Source organism: Phalacrocorax aristotelis, chromosome 2, assembly GCF_949628215.1.
Source record: "Phalacrocorax aristotelis chromosome 2, bGulAri2.1, whole genome shotgun sequence".
Lineage (NCBI taxonomy): Eukaryota > Metazoa > Chordata > Aves > Suliformes > Phalacrocoracidae > Phalacrocorax > Phalacrocorax aristotelis.
Genome location: NC_134277.1, coordinates 23,968,522 through 23,989,875, shown reverse-complemented (window position 1 = coordinate 23,989,875; position 21,354 = coordinate 23,968,522). Strand labels below are relative to the sequence as shown.

Here is a 21,354-nt window from a genome sequence, read left to right as displayed (position 1 = left end):
CCTATTCTTATTCTAAAATCAGCCAAAATTTACCTCATTCAGAAAACGCCTTGCTCAAGAGATTAAACACTTTAACAAGGTTTTCAGAAATAATACTGTAATTAATAAATATCACCCTCACCAAAGGCTGTGTTTGTGCTTGTACGTATAGACACAAAAAATAAAGTTGTTTTTTTTTAAATTCAGACTTTTCCAGTGATTTAGGAATGATTAATTCCTCCTAAAGGGAGATGGGCTCCCAGTGGGAATAAAATTCCAAGGACGCCAAGAAAACAGGTTAAAATGGAAGAAACAGTGTTTGGTCCTGAGGGACAGGATGGCGTGGCCTGAATTAACAGATTTGTGTGACAGCACTGTTTATGGTAATAGCCTGAAACAGAGGATAAAACTCCTCAACAGCACTTAAACCCTTTCTTAGGAAAAAAACTCCAAAAAACCCCAAAGCACAAGATCTAAAGGGAAAACATTAGCACAAAGATTAAATCTTTGTTTTCCATGGGAGAATCTCCCAAGTCCAATCTAAAAACAAACAGCTGAGGCATATGGACTTCTACATCACGTAGTCTTAAAACCTGATTTTCAAAAGCACCTGTTTTCTATTTGCACTTCTCTGTACACTATGTTTGCCTTAGCTATATTTTATAAATGAAATATGATGTATTCTTTGTTTTCCATAATTTATTTTTCTGTTGAAATCTGGGTTTTATGATAAAGGAAGATGATCAGGGTACAACTGCTTTTGTTTCTAATGACTCTCTTAGTTACGCTTTTTCTACTGTAAGATCCTTATTCTTTAAACTATTATTTTCCTGTATTGTTTCCATGAGAAGCAGTACTAAAGTTGCCACCGAAACCTATATTTGAAATTGTCTACCGCACTTTTTTAGATCATTAAAAATGTCTTCAACATTTGATGGAAACTATATTTAGTTCTCCAAGATTAAAACCTAATTAATTTGGTTATTAATTCTTAAGCTCTGAAAACTGCTCCCCTGCACGCAAGGGAGAATCTGCATGTGCAGGCACAGGCAGCATGCAGAGTCTCTCTGACAGCAGCAGGAGTTCAGATCAAACCATGGCACGTGCTTTATAACAAAGACTGCTTAGTGTATTACTCAAATATTTAAGTAGTAAGAGAACCTGCAGCATCAAGCTAAATATAACTAACAGACACAATTCTCCAAAGTCAATTAAATCATTACAAAGTACTACGAGTGAGATTAAAAAAAATATATTTTTTTAACCAAAAGGGAGGGTTTGTTTAAACAAAAAAAGGTTTACTGATATGGTACAGGTAAAGGATATTTTGCAGTCCCTCCAAATCGAAAGGTAGCTTTTGCAAGCAAAGGAATTGTTTTCCGTTGTAAGGCTTAGACTAGCTTCTATAGGCTATTAATTACAGCAATGAGATTTTTTTAATAGTACATTTCAGACCACTTACAGTGACTTCCCCTGTCATGGAAATGCATCCTAAGACTTGTCAGCCTAACTATTAACTGCAAACCTGAGAAAATAATATTTTTAACTAACCTAGCCATGCCAGAACACTCTTTTTTTTTTTTTTTTTTGCTAGACTATGCAAATAAAGAGTACACAAATACTGAGGTGGCTTTTGCTGAGCCTGCTCATTGCAGAAGAACATTCTCTGACAGAACAGAAAAAGCTGTGAGTTAGAGTGGAATCAACAATGCTACTGTACTCAGCCAACTTTCTGATGGACTTCTGAGAATTTTAATACATGAACTGTTAATTTTCTGTTCCAATAATCTTTTATCAGATCAATCATACCCAGAATAGTTTTATGCATCTTCAGCTCAATCCCACATGTTTATGAAGTCAAGATTTTGGGTTCTTTCGTTTGTTTAAGGCATTTAGGTCAAAATTTATATTTTCTCCATATACAGATCTACATTTCCTGCATCAGTCCCTTCTGTTTAATACAGCCCTTATGGCTTTTTTTCATCAACTAGAGATTTTGTTTGGTTGGTTGGTTAGTTGGTTGGGTTTTTTGCCTTTTTTTTTTTTTTTTAAATGTCCTGCACACACTGCCATTCCACAGAAAAGCCTGAGCTGTCAGAGACAGATGGAAGGTTATTTTGGGCGTCACAATAACTGTGGGGATTCTCTAGAAGCCATACTGCTTACATCAGGAAGTCTGTAGAGCTTCATTGTTCTTTGTAGAGTCATGTTTCTACTCAAATGTGAAAATTTCACCTCCACCAATTTTCTGGGATTCAGTGATCGATGCCAATACCTGGAAATAAAATTAATAATGAGATTAAATAGTATTTTAAGTGTCAGCTTTACTTGCATCCATTTCTCTACTTTCTCGCATTGCTCCTTCTCCTCTCCAAATTTGTTTCTAAGCAAGCCTGTACTATGTCTGTAAGAAGCTTGAGCAACAAAAGATAAGCAAAAGCTATGTCCAAGAAATGGCTTTTAAACAGGCCTGCTATCACCATATTTTGCATCTAAGCAAATACTTTTTATTACAAAATTACTAACCACAAGGTTAAACATTTTAGGACTTGCCATAGCCCTGAGAATCTCACCATACTTACATGAAAACATTAATTTTCTCGTACAGACAGGACCCTCTGCTCAAGTCTAAGTAGTTTGTTGAAAGAGATCTCCTCTTGCTAGGAGATCATTGCGCAACAGAATATCCCTAGTTACTGTAACACAGCATGGCTTTTTTTTTTCTTCCCATCCTTCCTTACAGAAACTTACAGGATCTTTACTGTTGATAAGTACAAACACAATTTCAAATCATAAAGTACCCTGCCCTCCAGAAGGATAGACAGATGAACTCATATGGCTTGAACTGAACTTTACCTAGTCGAAGTAAAATACATTCCAAGCAAATTAAATTATACTTGATATACTTCTTTACATACAACTCTTCTCACATGACTGTTTTCCCATCTTTATCAAGTGCCAATCAAGTCCTCCTTTCTCCACGAAAGATGAAAGTATTTCAAAAAAGCAAATCATACAATTCCCAGAAATGCTCTGCCATCTTTGGCAAGCAACCAGGTCAACAAGGAAGTGTCCCAGCAGGGAAGCAGGACACTTGAAAAACACAGGTATACAATGCTGTCATTGCTAGCATGGCTTCCACAAGAAGGTCAACAGAAACATCCATTAGTCTATTTAAGGTAGGATAAACAAATGCAAAATCAGATTTTAGACTGAGAAGCTGTTTTATCCAAGGTACTGGGAGGAAAGGGGAAAAAAGAAAAAAAAAGAAGAAAAAGCAAGCAAAAAAACCCTCCATGACAAACACTCAGGCCTTCAGGTTAGTCAAGGCCACAACATTTAATTTCTTTGAATTTTATGCTTTTATTTTCTAGCCAATTATATAAAATGTTCTTTAAAATGACTGCTGTAGGAACCAATACTATTATGAACATCAGCTAGGTTACCTGCAAGTGGCCACAGGTTTGGGGAGTACCACTCCAGCAGTGTAAACAGCCTGAAAAATCCCTTCCAGGTTTACTCTTCTGGTTATTTCCCGAATCAGTACAGGTGCTACCCGTTTAGATCTCAGTTTCTTATGGACACATAAAAAATTGATTTCTACCATTTTCTTCACACTAAAAGGAAAATAAATAGTGAAATGTTAGAGAGTTGCACATTGCATATTTTCATTTGCATAATTATAGTTTTCCATGTTGTGACAGCAGAAGTTGAGGTAGAAATAAATTGGCCTCTGACAAAGTACGTCTGCAAGAAATACTAATCTATGATATTGTGACTGCAATGGCAAATTGTGCAGTATGCAAGCTGTGCCTAACGTGTTTGTAACACTCCTTTTTCAGAGCTCTATCAAGACTTAACCAATTGCCTTACTTTAAGATGCAGAATGGCATCCAAGCACATATTAAGTGTTACCGTAATACTTTATGATTGTCAGAGTATGAAGACCTGGCAAAGGAAGTCCAGCTGACTAGCTACCCTTTAAATATCTTCCAGTAGGGTCAGAAAATTCTATGTCATTATCTGTATCATCCATCAATAAGAAAAATCCTTAAATATCTATTACTGGTCTTCATTGTAAGGAGCCCAAACGCTTTTTTGGGGGAAAATAAAACAAAACCAATCCAAACCAGAACTCTGCTACATACATAGTATTTTTCTGACTCTATGGTCAGCGAGCCTCCTTCTCTCTTTTTAAGTTCTCTACAGCAATGGATATCAGTTTAAGATTTTTTTCATGGTGTTATTCTTTTACAAATACAAAAGCAATGGTGCGTTTTACCTGTCATAAATACGAATATTTGCAGGGATGGCACTTATGAATCCTACCAGTTTTTTGTTTGAAGACACTCTAACCCCACAGTGCCATTGGGGTAACCAGCCTGGAGGACGTAATGCCCTAGAATTGATGACAGAAATAATTACAAATTACTGCCTAAGAAGATGTAATAAAAACACCCTTCGTTGCACTCCAGCCAGAGCAGAATGTGGAACTTTCTACTCACCACAGAAGAAATTCAGGTGAATAATCAAACCTAAACATATTGTCATCATCTTCTACGTAATTCTCATTTAATAGTGTGTATAACTCCTTCAGCTGAAAACACACACAAAGAGAGTCATCCACACACATCAATCAGAATAAACTCCAATGACTTTAGATACATATAAAAAAATGTTTTACTTACAACTTCAGCATTGCTAAGATCCAAAGTGTCCCACATAAAACCCTGTGGCAAAGAATATGGCTCTAGACGGACATTGTCCTTATCTGGTTCAATTGCACCATGTGAAGTTATAACTTCATCTTTTGAGGGAGGAGGAATGGAAGGAAAAAAAAACCAAAAAACACCACAGTTACATGGCTAGCTTTCCTGATAGTTCTCAAAATTGCATTTAAGTCACAACATGGATTTTTTCATAATTATGTGATAGGAACATGAAGGTTTTAAAAAAATGCTGAAAAAGATTAGTATTATTAACTTCCACTACTTCTCATTCTCACAGATCGCACAGATCAGACTAATGACTATTTTATTAGAATATCTATAGATATGCAAAGGACTACTCTACCTCAATTGATACCTAGTATTTTGTAACACAGGACAGCAATTTTTCAGCACATGCAAAGCATTTAGCCAGCCATGAGATCCACGGTCTCATCGTGAGAAACATGTTGTACTTTCAGCTGACAACCTATGGCTCGGATCCTGTTTACCACTGACTTGGAACAGACTTGAACTCAACAGGATTACTCAGAAGCGGTGGCATGGCAAAGCCAGGGCATTTAAGGGATGCTGGTGAAATGTGAAACTTATTCCTAAAATCCTACATGAAAGCATGCTTTCTTCTCCTCCCTTACTTTACAACTCCGGTCCCTCACTATATGGATACAAACATAAGCTGTTCCTCTTCTATAGAGAAGCACCTGCCAAATCATTGAATCATGGAATTATTTAGGTTGGAAAAGATATTTGAGATCATCGAGTCCAACTGTTAACCTAGCACTGCCAGGTCTACCACTAAACAATGTCCCTAAGCACCATATCTACACGCCTTTTAAATACCTCCAGGGATGGAGACTCAACCACTTACCTGGGCAGCCTGTTCCAAATCCTGACAACCCTTTCAGTGAAATAATATCTCCTAATATCCAATCTAAACTTCCCCTCGTGCAACTTGAGGCCATTTCCTCTCATCCTATCACTAGTTAACTTGGGAGAAGAGACCAATACCCACCTCGCTACAACCTCTTTTCAGGTAGCTGTAGAGAGCGATAAGGTCTCCCCTCAGCCTTCTCTTCTCCAGACTAAACAGCCCCAGTTCCCTCAGCCACTCCTTGTAAGACTTGCTCTCCAGACCCTTCACCAGCTTCACTGACCTTCTCTGGACGTTTTTCTTGTAGTGAGGGGCCCAAAACTGAACACAGTACTCGAGGTGCAGCCTCACCAGTGCTGAGTACAGGGGTGCAACCACTTCCCTACTCCTGATACAAGCCAGGATGCTGTTGACCTTCTTGGCCACCTGGGCACACAGCTCGCTGATGTTCAGCTGTCTGTCAACCAGCATCCCCAAGTCCTTCTCCACCAGGCAGCTTTCCAGCCACTCTTCCCCAAGCCTGTAGTGTTGCATGGGGTTGTTGTGACCAAAGTGCAGGACCCAGCACTTGGCCTTGTTAAACCCCACAGAGTTGGCCTCGGCCCATGAATCCAGCCTGTCCAGATCCCTCTGCAGAGTCTTCCTTCCCTCAAGCAGATCAACACTCCCGCCCAATTTGGTGTCATCTGCAAACTTACTGAGGGCACACTCATCCAGATCACTGATAAAGATATCAGACAGAACTGGTCCTAATACTGCGCCCTGGGGACGACCACTTGTGACCGGCTGCCAACTAGATTTAACTCCATTCACAACATTTTGGGCCCAGCCACCCAGCCAGTTTTATATCCAATAAAGGGTACACCTGTGAGGCCACGAGCAGCCAGTTTTTCCAGGAGAATGCTGTGAGAAATGGTGTCAGAGGCTTTGCTAAAGTCCAGGTAAACAACATCCACAGGCTTTCCCTCACCCACTAAGCAAGTTACCTTGTCATAGAAGATCAGGTTAGTCAAGCAGGACCTGCCTTTCCTAAATCCATGCTGACTGGGCCTGATCAGCTGGTTGTCCTGTATGTGCCATGGGATGGCACTCAAAATTATCTGCCCCATAACCTTCCCTGGCACCCAGATCAGACTAACAGACTTGTAGTTCCCCAGATCCTTTTTCTGGCCCTTCTTGTAGATGGGCATCACATTTGCTAATCTCCAGTCAACTGGGACCTCCCCAGTTAGCCAGGACTGCTGATAAATGATGGAAAGTGGCTTGGTGAGCACTTCCACCAGCTCCCTCATTACTCTCAGGTGGATCCCATCCAGCCCAATAGACTTACATGTGTAGTAGGTCAATAACCATTCCCCCTTGGATTATGGGGGCTTCATCCTGCTCCTCATCCCTGTCTTCCAGCTCAGGGGGCTGAGTATGCAGAGAACTGATCTTACTATTAAAGATTGAGTCAAAGAAGGCATTAAGTACCTTAGCCTTTTTCTCATCCCTTGTCACTATGATTTCCCCCCTCATCCAATAAAGGATAGAGATTCTTCTTAGCTCTCCTTTTGCTGTTAATGTATTTATTGAAACATATTTTATTGTCTTTTATGGCAGTAGCCAGATTAAGTTCTACCTGGGCTTTGGCCCTTCTAATTTTCTCCCTGCATAATCTCACTACACCTTTGCAGTCCTCCTGACTTGCCTGCCCCTTCTTCCAAAGGTCATAAACTCTCCTCTTTTTTCTGAATTCCAGCCAAAGCTCTCTGTTCAGCCAGGCCAGTTGTCTTCCCTGCCAGCTCATCTTCTGGCATATGGGGACGGCCTGCTCGTGTGCCTTTAAGACTTCCTCCTTGAAGAATGTCCAGCCTTCACTGACTCCTTTGCCCTGCAGGACTGCCTCCCAAGGGACTCTGTCAACCAGCCTCCTGAACAGGCTAAAGTCTCCCCTCCAGAAGTCCATGTGAGAGTTTTGCTGCCCCCCTCCTTACTTCTCCAAGAATCAAAAACTTATTTCATGATCACTATGCACAAGATGGCCTCCAACCATCACATCACCCACAAGTACTTCCCTGTTCACAAACAACAGGTCCAACAGGGCGCCTTCTCTAGTTGGCTCACTCACCAGATGGATAAGGAAGTTATCTTCCACACACTCCAGAAACCTCCTAGACCATTTCCCCTCTGCTGTATTGTATTTGCAGCAGACATCTGGTAAGTTGAAGTCCCCCACAAGAACAAGGGCTAGTGATTGTGCCACTTCTCCCAGCTGTTTACAGAATATTTTGTCTGCCTTTTCATCCTGGTTATGTGGTCTGTAACTGACTCCCACCATGATATCTGCCTTGTTGGCATTCCCCCTGATTCTTACCCATAAACACCTAACACTATCATGTCCATCATCAAGCTCTAGAGAGTCAAATATTCCTTTGTAGTATGAACTTTTCTCAAATGATGTGCAATCCTGACAAACAGTTATGGCCTGCCATCCAGTTTGGAAGGCCGTTATTACCAGCATCGTTAAGCAAACTCTGGAAAGTATCAACAGCCTAAACATTACCGCCACTACATGGCAGACCTGGCCTAACTAAAGGACCCATTGCTAACAACCTTAACTAGAAGGCAGAAGGATTCTTAAGTTAATTTAGTCCAAAGATCCCTAGAGCTATTTCTTGAATCAACAGATTTCTTTTTCCACCTAAACATATCCAGCATATAAAATAGTTCATTCAGCAGATAAAGGAAAAGCATTAAAAAAAAAAATCAAAACCAAACCAAAAAAAATGTGATTCAAGAGGTTTCCATTCATAAAGACTGTTGAACAACACCTCTCCCAGCCAAATTCAACAAAGCATATTTCTACTGAACAACACTAAGAAATAATTTTTCGAGCCAATGTATTGGCTCTTTTAGGCTGGAAGTAACACTCTCATCTCTATAGAAGTGCTGTAAGGTACGCTGTGCTGTGTATCTTACACAGAAGTGCTGTGACTAACCTGAACTGAACTCATGGAATGGCTGTGCAGGCACCTGAACTATCTCTGAAAAAGCTTCATTATGGCCAGAGTATTTTTTTTTTACTTACTCATCAACTTATTTTGGCTAGGCTCTTCCTCCACCTAGGCAGGATTACTGTGACCATTACTACAGATACAGAGGTATCTGGATAGAGTTTGTATGGGAAAGAGCCAGGGCAGGGCAGTTCAATCCAGTGGAAAATATTGCATCCAGGGACTCTGCTCCGGACACCCCCATGCAAGGAAGTCAGGTAGAAACAAGATCACTGTGGACTAAGCTATAGAAATGGATTAATGTGAAATGCTGCCCTGTGGAGAGACAGAGCAGAATGCTCCTGTACTTCAGACTCTACCTTACTACTGCTTATTCTACACCAGTCTCCAATGCCATGGAGAGAAACCTGCAGAACAGAACAATGACAGCTACTGCATTGAGAATAATTTACTTGTGGGGTCCCCAAGTTTTGCTAGCACTGAAGAGCTACAGCTGCTTAACCTGAAGATAATGAAGGGGGAATAAGAATGTTAGCAATTCAGAAAAAGCAAGAGAGTCAGCAACTATCTTCTCCAACAAAGACTAAGCTTTATGAATTCTGTTATCAGGCATCAGTCCAGTATGAAAAGTAATCTGCCGAGTTCCTTACAAAATCAAAGGAAAGGAGGGGTCACCTCAGCATCTCACTTGGTACCAAGAACAGAAAACGAACTGTGAGAAAGCAAGTCTTCAAGGTAGCGTACATCATGGAGGATTCATGTGAACACACAGCAATAAAACTGTTCACGCATGAGAGAAGTGCCATTATCCACTTAAAGCTGCAGGAAAACAGTGTAACCTACAGCAGGAAAGTCATTATCTCTGTGATAGCAAATCCATCTATTGAAAAAACAACAACTTAAAGGAAAATAAATAAATAAATAAAATCAACATTTACTCTTTGTCACCACTTAGAGTTCTTATTTTCCCTGAAGTGGAAAAGACTTCTACATTCTGTTGTTCAAAAGTTCAGAGCTAAAATATACAAAGGAATGCTATTTCAGTAGCATTTCCCATTTTTGTAAAGAACATCAGAATGAGATTTATTAACAACGTATTTTGTTGCATATCATTGGGGGGGGGGGGGGCGGGGGGAAGCACTTTCCTGGAGAACATCAAGAATTCCACATAAACTACACAAAAGATCAAGGATCTCTACTGCACACAGTCCAACTTCAGACACCTTTTAGAAAACATGCCACAGAGCTGGCACACATTTGTTTAGTGGTCAGTAAGACAGATCTTATGCCCAGGTCCGGTTAAACTTACTAAGTTTAGGTACAGGTTGTGTATCCCAAAACTGGTATTTACGTTTGGTAGCCTCATCAATATTCTTTGCTGGGCCTTGGCATGCAGAGAGCAGCTCCATTGCTCTCTGGATATCTTGAAGCTTCTGCATTGGAATGGCTGGATTCTGCACACAGAGACAAATCAAAGAGAAAGCTTTTTTAGTATGTTTACTTTGATCAAACTGCAAAAACACGTTCATTTATTTTACTGTTACATATTCTTTCGTGTATTCTTCTCATCGTGGTTAGTTTAGGTATAACCTTTGGAGGCAGGAAGGTGGAAAGTTAAGTGGGCAACAGAAAAATGACTTCACAAAATACTTAGTTTTGAGTAGTGCTTGCATTTAACCATGAAACTTCAGTGGTTTTAACACAAATACTGCAGCATTAAGGCAGGAGACCAGTATCACAATAAAAAGCTTCTTATATTACCTCCCCCCCCGGTAAAATACAATAAAACAGCAAAAAGCAGATCAGCTTAGATATCTAAAAAATCTAAAGATTCCATTGGTACACAGAGATTCTTGAAGTTGTACTTCACACGTACAATATAATATTTAAATTCACTATGTTTCAGTATTTCAGATACATTGTATTGCTACAAATACCCACTTTTTAACCTTAGTTATATTGCATCTGCCTTCTATTAGCTTGCAATTATTATAGTAGGTACCTTTCTGCATTGTATCATATATAGGAATTAATGATCTTGCCACTAACGCCAACTGTGCCAACACTCTCAACTAAAGACAATTTTAACTGATAGAAGCAAAGACACATAAAATAAACCAACTTTCCACTTAAAAGTTGAAAATCGTTCAGAGAAAAATTATTTGAAAAGCATAAAACCTAAGGCTAAGCATTTCTAATCTGAGCTCTTAAACCTCACTTTTGATCACTTTGCATCAGCGTAACTGCAATGAGAATTTTACTTGCATAGGAAAGTACAGGGGAATAATGGTAACAGACTTCTAAATCTAAAGGGATTTTTACCTCTCTCTTTTTTAATCTTTTTCTTTGTTTCATTTTGTTATCTCCCAAGTGGTAAGTCCTGTTCCGAGGCATACTAACAAGCTTCTGCTCAGGTTTTCCCAGACTGCAGTGCAATAAATACATTTGAAGGAATAGTCTCAAATGCATTGGAAAACTTTAAGCAATTCTGCATAGAGATTTCAAGCCAGATGGGTTTTTTTATTGAATATCAGTGGATCAATATTTCCATATTCTGTTTTCTTCCTAGGATTCATGTGTTGAAAAACCACCATAAATTACATATAATAATGATGTAAAGCTTCATTTGAATGGGCATCTGCCTCTAGTATCCTCAGCCACAAAAGTAGTAAAACTCCCTGCCTGTAGCTTAAGCAGGCCATCATTTTCTACTTGTAATAAAAACTTGTACTCTCTAAACTTTATGCAATTTCTTTCAATAATTTAAGTATTGCAAAATTTTACCTGTGAGCATGCTTTAAACACCTGTCATCTGAGCAGCTGTGAATTAACATATTTACACACTTTAGAGCAACACTATTGCAGCATAAAAAACCTTCCCTATTTCTAGATCTGGATTACAGTGGCATAAGTCATATTTCTCAACTAAAAACCAATTTGTCTATTACACACTGGCCTGCTAAAAATACTTCTAATGTCACTAGATAAATTCTGAAATCTTATCAGTACATTATGAAATCATACATAAATATTGACATACTGTAATTTATTTTGTATGTTATTTTAAGTCTCTAGTGTTTTTTCTACATTAAGAAGAAAACAGAAAATCTAAAAAAAGAATATTAGGTTCTAAACAGATCTTAATTCCACATGTAAAGTTAAAAGTTAACGTTCTGGTACTAAATACAACATGGCTAGGGACATCGGAAGGAATCTACTTTCCTTTCAAAATGTTCAGAGATCAGCCTGGCTGAGTAGTTTACTTTCAAAGCTTTTTTTTTTTTCCTTTAATGGAAAACAAGAAAATTGTACACAGAACTTCACATTAATTAGAAAGAAAAGTGTTTTTGTTTAATTTCAGTTTAAGGGAAGTCTCTCTTCACTGCAAAAAGACAGCACTGTTTTGCAACAGGGCTGAGGTACATAATGCTTTTTTTTGCCTCAGTTTTGGTGACAAGATCTGATCTCAGACCTTCGATGCCCCTGATCCTTGTAGCACAGCCTGTGAGATTCCCATTAACCACAGCAGGAGAGAAAGTTAGGGACCGCTTAGCAAACTAATCATGCACAGGTCCATAAGAATTTGACCAGATACATCTAGGGGTGCTGAGGGAGCCAGCTGATGTTACTGCAACTAGCATCTATCTAGTTTAAAAGGTTATAGCAATTCCTGGAGGTTTCTTACAACTGGAAAAAGGGAAATGTCACACCTATCTTCAAGAAGGCATGAGGAAGAATTTTGAGAACTCAGGGGTCAATACTGTTTAACGATCTGGATGTGACAAACAGTGCTTTCTCTGCAAGTTCGTAGATGATACGTAGTTGGAAAGAATCATTGATATGCTGGACCACAGAGCTGCTATTCAAAGCTACTTTGACAGGCTGGAAAGAGAAACTTCATCAAGTTTGGCAAACGCAAATGCAAAGTCCTGCATCTGGGATAGAAAAAGCCCCCACACAGGCAGAGGCCAGCACTGACTGGCTAGGAAGTAGCTTTGCAGTAAAGAACTTGGAGGTCCTGGTGGGCAGAGTGCTGAACATGAGCCAGCAAAAAAGGACAGCTGCATACTGCGTTGTACCAGTAAGACTGGCCAGCAAATCTTCCTCTCTACCCGGCACCCCTGAGATCACATCTTAGTTTTGGGTTCCCCACTACAAGGAAAACATTGACATAGTGGAGCGAGTACAAGATGACTAGGGGCCTGAAGCACATGACATACAGAGAAGATGAGAGACCTTGGTTTGATCAGCCTTGAGAAGAAAACGTTAAGGGAGCAGGAGAAATCTTATTGCTGCCTAATGGGAGGATGCAAAGAAAGCTGAGCCAAGTCTTTTCAGAGGAGCAAAATGACAGGACAAGAAACATTAGACACAAGTTGCAAACCAGCAAAATCCATTTAGATATAAGGCATTACTATTTTTTTAACCACAAGTGTAGTCAAACACTGGAACAGGTTGACCACATTGCTTGTAAAGCCTCCTTCCTTGGACACCAACCAACCGCTGTCTAGGCCTGAGCAACCTAATCTAGCTGGATCTGGTCTAAGCAGGAGGTCAGTTGAAAGACCTCCAGAGGTCGCTTCCAATCTGAGCTATTCTGTGACTAAACTGTGTAGGCCATTAGTGACTACAATAACCACTGATAACCTGCATATCTGGCAAGCTTCACTTCTGTCAGTATGGACACTCTACATCATTGGGACTTGTAATAGGGAGAGATCAAAGTCTTGTGAGATGGGCAATGAAGCATCCTAAAGGTCACCATAAGCATACAATGCTAACAAGCAGTTATTACTGTGGTTACACACATGCCAGTGTTCAAAAGTCCAATATCAAAAATAAGAAAGGCAGAAGCCAGGGAGACTTACTGTTCTGTTTTTCTCATCTCCAAACTGGTACACCTGCTTACAAACTCACCTGACCTCAAAATCTTTTTTCAAAATAATTTTCTATGAGTTCAGAAGTCCCACTGAGTACTACCTGATGATGCTGCATATATTTTCTTAGAGGTAAGGTGTACAATGTCACTTTCCTCTGAAATACTTTGTAAACCTCTTTGCAACCAAGAGCAAGCAAATGCTAAAAGCCTTTTTTCTATAATATATTTCACATCGCACAAGGAATACAAATCTAAATATCCCTTGAGTAGCAGAGAAAATAAATATACATTTCCACACTGATACAGATCAGCAGTCTAAGATGCTTTCAAAAAAATCTAAAACAGGAAAGCAGTCCAAGACAGATAAACTCATCTACTTATCAGTGCACACCTGGAACACAGCAGAGAAGGCAAAAAAACCACCAGCCAACACCAATGCATTTGCAACAAGAGAAAAGTGAAAGCCATATAAGAATAGTAAAACAGTTTAGCTGCCTAGAGCTTGAAAGAAACACTTAAATAAGAGCTTTTCTTTCATGCCAATAGGAGACAAAATTTTGTAACATTGCTAACAAACTGGGTAAACTTTTTGTGGCAGTAACATAATCACAGAATGCCACTGTAAGTATACAACTTAGAACAAGGGTAGGCTTCCACATTTGCAAAACACATCATGCCAGAGAAATGGTGTGCAAGACTGCAAGGTGCTGAGGACTAAAATCTTGCAAATGAAAACAAAAAAAGTGAAGCAGCTTCCTTTTAATGCAATTAGAGGCAACATATGGAATAATAAGTTTGGTCAGCAGGGAACCAAGGAACTCCCAAGATATCACAGCAATGAGCTATGTCTTTATGTTAACATTAAAATTGACCTCCCTCCAATTTTAAAAGAGTTTGAGGTTACTTGGTTGTCACTTGCAATCTACTTCTATTACCAATTCATGCCATGTGCTTTATAGAAACACAGTGTCAAAACATGTGGTGAGATCAGAAAGTACTCAAGATCTCTCTACATATTTTAAAGTGTCCCCTATGCCAAATGTGCTCACTCGAAGTAATGGGGGGTGACACAGAGAAGACTGAAAGGGACAACACAAATTCTATCAGTATGTTAACGAGCCAGAACACAACTTTTTCCCTAAAATTAGTTGGCAGCCCCAATGTACTTGACAAATCTTACAGGATAAATAGTACTACTGGTACAACAGTGTAACTTCCTCCACATTAATCTGATAAAGCAAATATAACTACTTCAACATGCTCAACGGTCCATAAACTTTCTTATAATCACAGAATGGTGGGGGTTGGAAGGGGCCTCTGGGTATCGTCTTCTCCAACCCCACTGCTCGAGCAGGCACACCTAGAGCAGGGGGCAAAGGAATGTGTCCAGGTGGGTTTTGAATGTCTCCAGGGAAGGAGACTCCACAGGCTCCCTGGGCAGCCTGTTCCACTGCTCTGTCACCCTCACAGGAAAGAAGTTTTTTCTCATATTGAGGTGGAAATTCCTGTGTTTCAACTTGTGCCCATTGCCCCATGTCCTGTCATTGTGCACCACTGAAGAGTCCAGTCCCATCCTCTTCACATCCACCCTTTAGATATTTATAAGCATTGATAAGATACCCACTCAGTCTTCTCCAGGATGAACAAACCCAGGTCTCTCAGCCTTTACTCATACAGGAGATGCTCCAGTCCCCTGACCATCTTGGTAGCTCTCCGCTGGACTCTTTCCAGTAGTTCCCTGTCTTTCTTGAACTGGGGAGCCTGTAACAGGACACGGTCTCCAAATGTGGCCTCTCTAGGGCAGAGTAGTGGGGGAGGATAACCTCCCTCAACCTGCTGGCCACACTCCTTTTAATGCATCCCAGGATACCGTTGGCCTTCTTGGCCACATGGGCACATTGCTGGCTCATGGTCAACCTGCTTGTCCACCAGCACTCCCAGGTCCTTCTCAGCAGAGCTGCTTTCCAGCAGGTCAAGCCCCAGCCTGTACTGGTGCATGGGGTTGTTCCTCCCCCAGGTGCAGGACCTTACACTTGCTTTTGTTGAATTTCATGAGGTTCCCCTCGGCCCAGCTCTCCAGCCTGTCCAGGTCTCGCTGAACGGCAGCACAGCCTTCTGGTGTATCAGCCACTCCTCCCAGTTTTGTAGCATCAGCAAACTTGCTGAGGTTACACTCTGTCCCTTCGTCCACATCATTGATGAATATGTTGAACAGGACTGGACCCAGCACATATCCGTGGGGAACACCATTAGTTACAGGCCTCCATCCAGACTCTGCCCCACTGATCACAACCCTCCGAGCCAGTTCTCTATCCACCTCACTGCCCTCTCATCTAATGCACACTTCCTAAGGTTACCTGCGAGGATGTTATGGGAGACAGTGTCAAAAGCCTTGCTGAAGTCGAGGAAAACAATATCCACTGCTCTCCCTTCATCTACCCAGCCAGTCATGCCATCATAGAAGGCTATCAGGTTGGTCAAGCATGATCTCCCCTTGGTGAATCCATGTTGACTACTTCTGATAGCCTCCTTTTCCTCTACATGCCTGGAGATGACCTCCAGAATAAACTGCTCCATCACCTTTCTGGGGATGGAGGTGAGGCTGACCGGCCTAGAGTTTCCCAGGTCCTCCTTCTTGCCCTTTTTGAAGACTGGAGTGACATTGGCTACCTTCCAGTCCTTGGCACGTCTCCTGTCCTCCATGACATTACAAAGATGATGGACAGTGGCTTAGCGACAGCATCTGCCAGCTCCCTCAGCACTTGTAGGTGCATCCCATCAGGGCCCATGGATTTGTGAGGATCCAGTTTACCTAGGTGTTCTCTAACCCAATCCTCCTCAACCAAGGGGAAATCTTCCTTTCTCCAGATTTTCTCTCTCACGTCTGGGGGCTGGGATGCCCGAGGGCCAGCCTTAGCAGAAATGACTGAAGCAAGGGAGGCATTCAGTCACTCTGCCTTCTCTGCATCCTGCAGACAATCATGTTATTAACTTCAGTTCTCAGGCTCAGATTTCTCTTGAGATAAAAGCTGTATGTTAAAAAGCCACCACATCATATTATTCGCCATTAACTTAGAACATGGTAGTCAAAAGCACACAGACAATGCTATCTTACCACAAAGCCCACAAAGACTGTACATCCCCTCGCGTAATTTTGCGTTATTATTTACAGCGGACGCCTTTCAGATGGCAAAAAGTTTCTTCAGTCTGTATCTCCATGTTAGAGATTACTGCATTTTATGTAAGATGACATGCTGCTTGTTTGCCCAAATGAGAGTCTGGTTAGTACAGTAGGTACACCTTCCCTCCTACTGCTGATGCTTGCCATGAGATAGCATTATGCTGTACAAGTTACTGAAACTGCACTAAGCCAAGTTAGATGGTGGCTAAACTAAAAGCAATTCATCAAGCACAAAATCTATTTAAAAGTATTACCGCTGCAGATTAAGATTCCCTGCGATGAAGCTGTCACTAGCCTGAGTTCTAACTGCTGGCAAAGGAAAACAAAACACCTCCTCCTCTGCTTTTCCCACAGCACACACCATGGTGCTGACGACAACCTTCTGGCTAACTTCATACAGGCTGCAAACACCAGGTCTTACCTTGCTTCTGCCTCTATTCAGGACAGTAACCAATTGCTTAATTCTGATGTGTTAAAGCAGAACTACCAACTAGCTTTTACAAAAAAAGCAACACAGAAATTAAAATTAAATTAGAAAGCAAGCACAAATTAAAACAGAACCAGGATCTCACTTTTGAAGGCTGTTGAATTTTAATCTCCTGGGAATCAGACGCAGAATCTGATTTGGTGCCTCCAGAATTTGGTTTCTCCTTTTTTCTCTTCTGCTTCTTTTTCTTCTTCTTTGCTCCCAAATCCCCTCCAGGACTTCTGCCAGAGAATCAGAGAACATACAATGAGAAAAATCAGTACCACTGAGCTTAAAATTAAAAAAAAAAAAAAGTTAAATATGGAAAACTCAGCATTTTAATACCTCAAATCTAACAGCAGTTTGAATGTGAAGAAAAGGCAGGGGAAAGGAAGGGAGGCGGGAACTGAGCATGTTGATGAAAAATTTCCTGCAAGTGCTTTCTGATTTGTTTTATACTCAGACCCCAAGCACAACCAGGCTTTTTGACACACTAGTGTCAAACTGTGACACTATGTAACAGCCAGTGCTCTCCTCCAGGCTATTACCCGGCACAACCATGAACCGACCAAACTCAACAGAGTGGGGAGGAGGTCAGGAAAGTGCAGGAACTGAGGAAAGCAACTTTCTTGGAAATTCAGTAGTTATTAGTGGCCCAATATTTTCCCCCCTGCATGCTCAACGATCAGGCACATCTGAATTTGAGAAGAATCCAAACAAAAACATTCTTTTTTCAGGGAATTTTGTTTCTAACTTTAGTGATGAAAGCCTTGCTGAAATCTCAGTAGGAAACAACGTTAAACTAACCAAATATTTGTGCTTTAAAACAATAAGTACAATGGGGTCAACTTTAAATAAAAACCAAAAAAACCAAAGTGTACATTGCACTTGCAGATTCTGACACATTTTGACTCCTCCTTTAAGGAGATCTGAATCTGCCAAATAATAAAGATATGGAATCAAGATTAGATTAGGATTTGCCAAACTGGGAGATGTTGGCAACTCTTAGTTGGAAGGCAAATAAGGAGGGAATGCGTCAATTAACACTGAATCCTCTTCAAGAGGTTAACTGCCCAGCAAAGCCATACGTATATAATGGAGCTAAAGATTGATACTGGGGTTTGGGAGCTTGGGTGCTTTTCACTGGGAAAAAAAAAAGTCAATGCAACAAGTAGCTGTTTATTTTCATTCTGGAGGGGGTGTGTGTGGGGAAATCACATACGATACCGGCAAACCAACAAAAAGAGAACTCAGAAGAACATAACTGAAGTTACCAAGATCAACACATTTGCAAGGACCATGTTATTCACTGTAACATGATCACTTTCAAGATTACAATGCCCAGTCTTAGCACCTCTACCTTGTCAAAACGGAAGTCAGCAAGAAAACACCCAAATGACCAACTTGGGGGACAAAAGCCTGCAATTAATCAAACATGCAACTAAACAAGGACCCATTTTTGTGAGATCATTACTGTTCTCTAGAACAGCCTGTAGTGAAAGATCAACCCTGAGAAGTCCTTAACGTTCACAGTTACACTGGATTAAGTTATGCTCCCAGAAAGAGGGGAGAGTTATAAATGCAGCACACTCTGGGGTCCGACAAAGGAGTTACTCAACAGACAACAGTGTAGCAGACCAAACACTCACACAGGAGAGAGAAGAGAATTTGTAGTATTTACTAGAAGTCTGCAGAAACAAAATATGGAGTTGTGTAAGTGAGGCAGGAAGAAAATTTTCTGTTGCAGAATGAAGATACTGCCTGACCACCTAGACAATTCTGTCAGCAATTCCTACACTCTCAGTTTAAAATAATAAAATTTAAATCTATTTGAAGGTCTGTATACCAAGCTGACATTTTGTACAGAATTTAAACATAGAACAGACCCAGAGGCCAGGCAAGAGGTTATAAATGCGAGAGAGTAAAAAAACCAAAGCTGTACAAGACCTAGGACTTCACCACCTCTGGCAAAACTGAGTTAAAAATACTGGGGAAAGCGATTTCACCTTTTCTAAGATTCATTTAATGAGTTACTCTTCTACTTTCCTGAGCTGTCCACAAACTTCCGCCTTTTCCTGTAACATCTCACATACAGCAAACAGATGATGCCACTGTGTCCTTCAGCTGACTCCCAAGGGCTTTTGTGTTGAACATAAGTCTACTAGGAGTTTCAGCAAACATTGTTCTCGAACAGACACCCTCAGCAGGCACCGAGCCCTGAGTTGCACCGGTGCGGCTCACTTACCTTCTTGCCTTTCAGCAGGAGCCGGCCCCAATTACACCACAGGGGAATTCTGCTCACTGGGGTTACCTGAGGGTCAATGTTTTATTTAGTTTGGTGAAATAATGAACTGTACTAAAAAAAAAGTTTGGCAGCTGTGGAGAAAAAGCAGCTTTGCCAAGCTTTACTAATGTTATCCACAGTTAAACTGTACTTTTACCACGATAATCTTAGTTCGTTCTTTGACCAGCTCAAGGTCTTTTTCATATAGAAATACATATTTTTTAGCTGGGAAAGAGGGAAGACAGGACTACATTGCTATAAAATATGCATGGCATTTAAAACTACTCTTTTTCTTTTTTTTTTTTTTTTTTAAATCTTCCGAAGTCCCAGTCCTCAGCTTATGACCTTCAGGTTTAGAGCTTCCGTACTGCCTCTTGCAAAATAAATACTGGTATCTTTGTCTGATAGGTTATCCAGGGACCTTTCAGATCAGTTATTTATGCAGTCTCCTTCTTGGGTCAGTCTTTTTTTACTGTTACAGTCCACAGAATATAAAAAGAAGATTTGAAGAAAGATCCACTCGTCCTTCAAGTATTCAGGCATGCCTGCAACCCGAGATTTGGCAGCAGGCAGCACGCAGAAAATTCTACTGAGTAAACAGGTTTGTCCAACACAAGTTACAACCAGAGATACCAAGCAAATTAGGGCAAAAGCAAAACCAAAATATCTCAGGATTTTTTGTCTTTCTCATACTGTGTCTTGAAAAGAACCAAAAGACTCTAAAACTGGGAGTTAGAATGGCTGAGAAGAGAGGAACTTTGTTGCTCAACTCGTAGTAATTGTGCTGGACATGAAAGAACAAAGGAAATGCAAAGGTAACAAGATTAAAAGCAAAGACTCCTATTAAAAGCTTTTCTCTTAATTAAAAATTCTTGTGTGCTGACTAAGATCTGAGTTCATAGAATCATAGAATGTCCTGAGTTGGAAGGGACCCACAAGGATCATCGAGTCCAACTCCTGTCCCTGCACAGGACAACCCCAAAATTCACACCACGTCTCTGAGGGCATTGTTCAAGGGCCTCCTGAACAGCGTCAGGCTTGGTGCCGTGATGCCTCCCTGGGGAGCCTGTTCCAGTGCTCCACCACCCTCTGGGGGAAGAACCTTTTCCTAATATCCAACCTAACACTCCCCTGGCACATCTTCCTGCCATTCCCTCAGGTCCTGTCATTGGTCACCAGAGAGACGAGACCAGCATCTGCCCCTCTTCCTTCCTCCCCTTGTGAGGAAGCTGCAGATTGCGATGAGGCCTGCCCTCAGCCTCCTCTTCTCCAGGCTGAACAAACCAAGTGACTTTTGCTGCTCCTCATATGGCTTCCCCTCTAACCCTTCACCAACTTCGTGGCCCTCCTCTGGACACTCTCTAGCAGCTTTATATCCTTAATGCACTGTGATGCCCAAAACTGCACCCAGCACTCGAGGTGAGGCCACACCAGTACAGAGCAGAGTGGGACAATCACCTCCCTCGACCAGCTGCAATGCAGGGCTTGATGCACCCCAGGGCACGGTTGTCCCCCTTGGCTGCCAGGGCACACTGTTGGCTCATGTTCAATGTGCTGTCGACCAGAAACCCCAGGTCCCTCTCTGCAGAGCTGCTCTCCGGCCTCTCGTTCCCCAGTCTGTATGAACATCCAGGGTTGCTGTGCCCCAGGTGCAAAATCTGGCACTTGCCCTTGTTAAACCTCATACGGTTGGTGATTGCCCAGCTCTCTAATTGGTCTGGATCTCTCTGCAGGGCCTCTCTGCCCTTGGGAGTGTCAACAGCTCCTCCCGATTTCGTGTCATCAGCAAACTTAATTAATATTCCTTCAAGTCCTGCACCCAAGTCATTTATGAAGACATTAAAGAGTACTGGCCCCAAGATGGATCCCTGTGGAACTCCGCTAGCGACTGGCCACCAGCCTGATATAACCCCACTTACTATGACTCTTTGAGCCTGATCCATGAGCCAATTGCTCACCCACTGTATTACT

General features: G+C 41.2%; 1 protein-coding gene across 2 annotated transcripts in view; it reads right to left on the bottom strand.

Moving 5' to 3' along the window:
• The window catches only part of NMT2 (N-myristoyltransferase 2), a 38,859-nt gene that overhangs the window by 10,621 nt on the left and 6,884 nt on the right, over positions 1-21,354 (bottom strand). For both annotated transcript variants that reach the window (XM_075082749.1, XM_075082748.1), the window contains exons 2-8: positions 17,206-17,341; positions 9,883-10,027; positions 4,668-4,786; positions 4,485-4,576; positions 4,262-4,378; positions 3,426-3,596; positions 2,146-2,254 (exon numbers count right to left, since the gene is read on the bottom strand). In XM_075082749.1, the coding sequence (XP_074938850.1) occupies positions 2,146-2,254; positions 3,426-3,596; positions 4,262-4,378; positions 4,485-4,576; positions 4,668-4,786; positions 9,883-10,027; positions 17,206-17,341 (889 nt within the window). The remainder of the gene's footprint in view (positions 1-2,145; positions 2,255-3,425; positions 3,597-4,261; positions 4,379-4,484; positions 4,577-4,667; positions 4,787-9,882; positions 10,028-17,205; positions 17,342-21,354) is intronic.